This window comes from Solanum pennellii, chromosome 10 (assembly GCF_001406875.1).
Source record: "Solanum pennellii chromosome 10, SPENNV200".
NCBI classification, from domain to species: domain Eukaryota; kingdom Viridiplantae; phylum Streptophyta; class Magnoliopsida; order Solanales; family Solanaceae; genus Solanum; species Solanum pennellii.
The window spans coordinates 68,278,910-68,285,451 of NC_028646.1; the positions used below are offsets into that span (position 1 = coordinate 68,278,910).

General features: G+C 28.6%; 1 protein-coding gene across 1 annotated transcript; it reads right to left on the minus strand.

The window, feature by feature from the left end:
- Window positions 1–870: 870 nt before the first annotated feature.
- LOC107001550 (lysine histidine transporter-like 8) lies at window positions 871–5,628 on the minus strand. The gene is made up of 5 exons (XM_015199547.1): window positions 5,270–5,628; window positions 4,133–4,266; window positions 2,315–2,754; window positions 2,059–2,190; window positions 871–1,353 (listed from the first exon to the last, which is right to left on the minus strand). Exons 1-5 carry the CDS (start codon window positions 5,626–5,628, stop codon window positions 871–873), a joined length of 1,548 nt encoding a protein of 515 aa, XP_015055033.1.
- Window positions 5,629–6,542: the final 914 nt, after the last annotated feature.

Sequence of the window (6,542 nt, forward strand, 5' to 3'; positions counted from 1 at the left end):
CAAAGTAGAAATTCCCAAGTTAGTGTAGATCCCAATTAATAATTATTTTCCACATAATTATTGTTAAGAGGAAATTAAGTTTTCAAAAGCTACACATTTAGGACCTTAAATTACGCAAGTGGAACTTTAAATAAAGACGTAAGGTTAGAATGTAGTGAAATTAGAAACACATTTTTATCCTTTTGACTTTGTTGCCAAATTTTTACTGATATATTTTTAGCTTTATATATAAATATGTTCTTTAGTTTAGCTTTCGTTAATATTAATGTCTTTCAATTTTTATGGTGCATAACTAAAACACTATAAGAAATTGAATAATTAGATACATTCGTCATATGTGTCATTATAAGGATAATATCTTACGAGGTATCCTATATGTATTATGACAGGTAGCATGCCTGTCTACTTATTTAATTTTATAAGAAGTTTTGAGTATTTGCTAATGTTTATCAAAAGTTGGAGGACATAGTTACCAGCTGCCAAATTAAAGAGCCGCCAATTTTTTTAAAAAAAATATGAATCAGTAGAAATTTAAGTGAGTCGGATAGAATTTAGCTGGATTCGTATTCAGTCATAATTAAAGACTATCACGTTATTAATGAAAGGATTACTTATTACTCTTAGTATCTATTTAGTGAAATAATGGTAATATAGGTCCATATATATAAGTGGATTTCAAGGATATCTTGGAGTCCAAATGTAATTAAAGGAGGATATTTTTGTTCCATTTCTATACTTGAAGGATATCTTAGGTCCGTAATTTTAAAGTACTTTTTATATATAATAAAAAGATATTTTTACATCAAAAGTCATAAGTTAGAATTCCTAACTTATGTCTGATTGGCTTACAAGACACCAAATCTTTTTCCACTAAGGATTGAAAAAATTAGCATCAAATTTTTCAACAATCAAATACCACAATGCACCAGCAACTTGCACAACACTGATCAATGTGCCCAAACACCCCAGAAACATGTTGAGCCAATACATTAAACCGTTTCTTTTAGGTTTCTTGATTAAAATCCACATGAAGCAAGGGTAAACCAGAGACAATGGCAGCGCGATTCCGCCTATAAACTTAGCCAAACTTATCAAGAATGGGAATGCCACAGCCGTAAAATATGCCAACCCTCCATACAAGACCTTGATGCATGATCGAACCAACCTTGGACATGCCTTATGCTTCTTGGTAACATATATTCTTTCCAAGTTGTCGAAAACAGGCATGACGAAAAGTTGAAATGAACATAAACATTGGATGACTATCATCAAGTATATTGTGCTTATTAACCCTTTTGGTGTGCTCTCTTGGTGGTACTTGGCAACTGCAACCAGAATTCCACTTGTAGGCATCTGTAAATTAAAGCACTTTTGATATTAATACGTTATACTCGATATATTTGATTTGGCTTGATTTTATATTTTGAAAATCAATACTATATGGTTTGATTTTTGTGTGTTACTAAAAAAACGCAAAAATAACCTAACGATAGATTAGATAGATATTATATATATATTATTTAGAAATAAAATATAAATATTTTGTTAAATTTTAATTAACAAGTCTTTAACTTTACCATTTTCTTAAGCCCAACCATAACAATCCAAGTTCATCAAATTCCATTTTAGTCTTTACCTACTCTACTTTACATATAAGACATATTTTTTCTTAATTAAATTACTTTGTACGTGTAATGATAACTCTATTATTGCTTAATTGAGCCGACAATATATTTTCTTTGAATTGTATATGCCTTAGGTGTTTGTGTTTATCGAGATATGTACATCCTTAAAAAAGTTATTACTTTCAAATCTAATAAACTAGAAAAACTGAACCAAATCAAACCAAACCAACAATATTTTTTGTTTGATTTAGTTCGGTTTTAGAAATTTGAAAAACCGACTGAATTTGTTTCGTTTTAATTTTAATCAATAACTGATGCAAATCGAACTATATATAGACCTAGAAAAGACTGTTAAAACTAAAAAAAACAATAATTTAAATAACCCACGAAACTAATTCTCAATATGACATGAATATAAAAAAAAATATTTTACCATATTTCCATAAGCCCAAAATCCTCCAATTGCCAAGGGAAATTCACACATTGCGACAAAAGAGTAGGATGCTATCACTCCTTTATACATTCTTGTCTTTGTTGGATGTTTATGATTCAATGGTAATGTCCCCTACATAAATTTACATGCAACTTTTTCAATAATGCAATAAATAAAAATTAAATTTGATAGTTTAAATCTTTAAAATCAAAATTATTGACTAGTACATTTTCCAAATTTATATAAATAACATTACCTGTATTTCCAATATAAGATTCTGACCTCGGAAAGCCATGGTAATGATAGCAATACTATTTAAAACATCGCGAAATCGCTCCATATTTGATGTTACATTATGTGAGGGATTATAAGAGACTCCATTAAGCCTGCCTTTACTAATAGAGAGTGTCCAAAGTATAGTGAAATAGGAGACACCCATGATTGAACCAACAAAAGAGACCCAAGACAAAGAGTCCAAATTTGGAGAGAATAGGGCAATTAAAATGGCAAGACAAATAAATACTAAGTACCATTCAGCTCCACTTGGTGATCTGTCAAGACATTTTTGATCATTTTTACATATGGCTTTGTAGAAAAGTTGTAGGGTGTTTCCCCCTGTAATAGTAGACATCACACAAGTGCCTCCTGCTAGGTATACTATTGGGAAAATGGCAAGGATCTTTCCTAATTTTTCTCCTGAAATCAAAGGTAAATAATTATTTATATATCTGTTCGACATAAGAATCGTGAATTTTTTTTTTTTTAAAAGGAAAATGCACAAGTACTCCCTCAATCTATGCCCAAAATTCCACAGACACACTTATACTATACTAAGATCTTATTATCCCCTGAACTTATTTTATAAGTAATTTTTTTACCCTTTTCGGCCTACGTGGCACTAGTTTGAAAAAAAGTCAAACAGCGTTGGGCCCACAAGATAGTGCCACGTAGACCGAAAAGGGGTAGAAAATTATTAATAAAATAAGTTCAGGGGTAATAGGACCTTAGTATAGTATAAGTGTATCTCTGAGAATTCAGGCATAGGTTGAGGGGGTACTTGTGCGAGGTTTTAACCAAACTAAGTCATTATATAAAGTCATTCACCAAAATAATATGTTTTTCTAAAATTTTACAAAACTAGTATAAACGTATTCCACAGTAACGTTTTAGGATATATTTTATTTTTTAAAAGTTGATGGCGTCAGATTGATATACGTTACTCACAGTAACGTTTTACTTCTAAAACGTTACTCACAGTAACGTTTTAGGAGTAAAACGTTACTGAAAATAACGTTTTAAAAGTAAAACGTTACTTACAGTGACGTATATCAACCTAATGCTGTTAGTTTTTAAAAAATAAAATATACCCTAAAACGTTACCATGAAATACGTTTATACTAGTCTTGTAAAATTTTAGAAAAATGTATTACTTTGGTAAATTGTTTTATATAATGACTTAGTTTGGTTAAAAATTCTACTTGTGCATTATCTCAAAAAAAAAAAAAAGAGGAAGTACTTTGGTTTTATAAATTAAAGTTGTTTTTTGACATGCATATTAATTTAAGTTGTTGCATAATACATAAACATGACCCTTAACTTAGCGTTGGTTGACAACTATGACCTTTAACTTTGGGTGGGCCACAATTAGATACTTAAATTTATATAAAATTGAACAAATAGACACATTTGTCCTACATGTCACTATTTATGATAATTTTGTGTCCTACGTGACGTGAAATGTATATTATATCATGTAGGACGTGTGTTTACTTGCTCAATTTTATACAAGTTTAAGTGTCTACTTATGCCAACTCGAAATTAAAAGATGTAGCTATCCACTGAAACAAAGTTAAAAGTCATGTTTATAGTATACGCCTTTTTAACATTTTGTGAGTGTTAGAGTGAAAATTATGAAATAACTTTTTGAGTTTTTCGAATTTTGAAAAACTAAAACATTTCTACATCAATAGCACGTGTGCTACATTTAGAAACATAAATTTTAAACTTTTTTTTTTATCAATATCTCTTAAATTTAATGTCCAATTAAAATAAATTTTTCATTTAAACTAATTACCAAAAGCTACGACAGCGAGTTGAATATATCTGCTATAACGAGTTCCATCGGCCTTTTCATGAAGTGAAACTAAGAGACATATCGCGTAGACCCGCCATGCAAAAAACACAGTGAAAACCACTATTCCCCCTGACCTGCACCAATTTACTAGTTTATTTATAATAATAATAATAATAATAATGATAATAATATAAAAGTAAATACTTTAACTATGATTTATTTTTAACATATTCTTTCATGTTGTAAAAACTTATTCTCACACTATATATATTTTTAATAATCTAATCAAATTGTTTGCTTATATATTTTCATGCATATATGGTGGACGGTATTAGAATATAACATATGTGTTTGGCTGAGTTCATTAACTTTGATTAAGATTTTTTATTTATCTTTAAAAAATCATTCAACATGTGTGCTTTATTAATTTAGAACTTAATAATTTTAAGACGATTAAAAGTCCTAATTACAACTAAAAAAAGATTTTAGCCACAAAGTTCTAAGTTACAGATCAGCAAGTACCAAATATAGTATGACATTAATTCAATACTAATACTCTACGTGATTATATCTATCCTAATTTGATATTTTCTTGAAATTTTATTATCTCACGCACATATTAAAGACAAACCAAACTAATCTTTTTAATAGTATTTTTTTGTCTTAATTTGTGCAACATATTTTGAATTTTGAAATTTTATTTTTGACTATAATTTTTTTATACCTTTTAAATATTTTAAAAATAATTAGTGTGACTTATAATAGTTTTTACGTTATTTATAAATATATAAATTTATTTAAACTTTTTAAAGATTTCATTAGCAAAATTTTAATCAAACTTAAGTTGTTTGACTCTCAAAAAACGAAACGTGTCAGATTAATTAAACATCAATTAATAGGTATGTTGTGGTAAAAATAATTATGTCAATTATTTTACTTTTTTTTTATTGATTTGTCAAATCAAAATATAACAAATAAAAGTGAACTGAGAAAATAAAACAGAGATGATAATATGTACTTCTTTAGTTTATTTTTACTTATTCACTTTATTAAAAATAATTATCCCACAATATTTGTACGGTTCAAAATATCAGCGATAATTTATTATATTTTACCCTTGTCTGAAACAAGACGTACCATCCGAGAGAGGTAAAAGCAAAGGGAAGAACAAATGCTAGATTTCCGAGACCGCTAGACAAGAGATGAAACGCCGCCGTATAAGCATTACCCTTTCTCGATTCAGTTATGGGCAACCAACTCTCTATTTCTTCTGCAACATTTGCATTCTCATTATCGTTATCATTATCATTATCATTCTCATCGACATTTGTATCTTTCTTCTCATCGATGCTACGGAGACTGTCAACTGGCGAAAAATTTATTCTTTGTGATTGAGGAGTATCGTCATCATTAATGGGTATGATTCTGAATGACGAGAATGATGAGATAGATCTCCCTACGCGGCGTCGTTCAGACGACACCTCCGTATCTCCCATTGCGTCTGGAAAATATATATATGAGAATGTTAAAAGCCAATATAGGTTTTTGTTTCAGTTGTGAACTTATACTAGTGTGGACAATAATATGTTAGGAGAAAATTGACTTAGTTATTATATATAGAATATCTATGTGAGTTTTAAGAAAAAATAAAAAAATTTATGTGAGTTTTGATGTTATTAATTACTAAAACACATGACATAACAAAAATAACTTTTAGGAAAAATAAATATTGACATTAATAAAGAGTGTTAAAGTTTGTATCGATATTAGTTAAGTGTTATTGAAATTAATATCGTGAAAGACTTTAGGAATATATATAAAAAGCGCTAACTGCAAATAAAAATAAATATTTAACGATAAGTAAAAGATATTATTATCCCTAATCATATTTTTGATGTAATGACATTTAACCATCATAATTTGACTTCCCCGCTTACCTTTCCATTCACTTTTAAAATGTACCTCTTTAGAATTGATGTTAGACTTTTCTAAGGCTTGTTTTCCTATTGTCAGTCACAATGATTTGGTAAAAAGAGGAATTTTTTTGTGTTGATGTTTAAAGAAGTTTCTTGTAGTTGATTTCTGCCGTGTGATAGAGTATATTAGAAAAAATAATGCATGCATTAGCTTTATATTTTATAGTGTTTTAAGTCGTGCATTGTTGATATCAAAATTTCTAGATATTAGCAATGTAATGATTTTAATACATGCATATATGATAAAAGGCCTATTTGCCCCTCAAAATCTTTTTTTCCTTACATTTTTCTATCATAATAATGGAGGATATTTTTGTTAATATTTTTTTTTATGTACTACATGGTACTTTCTTCGTCCGGTATTGTTTGTCGTGTTTATATTTTTAGAGTCAAACTATAAAAACTTTGACTAACATTTTAAGATGCATTTTTTC

Bases quoted from the DNA above. Each gene is read 5' to 3' on its own strand.
- LOC107001550 (XM_015199547.1), bottom strand. From the start codon at position 5,628: ATGGGAGATACGGAGGTGTCGTCTGAACGACGCCGCGTAGGGAGATCT. The intron at 4,267-5,269 runs GTACGTCTTGTT...AAATTGGTGCAG, and splicing joins GCTTTTACCTCTCTCGGATG to GTCAGGGGGAATAGTGGTTT. The intron at 1,354-2,058 runs GTAAAATATTTT...TTTAATTTACAG, and splicing joins TTTGGGCTTATGGAAATATG to ATGCCTACAAGTGGAATTCT.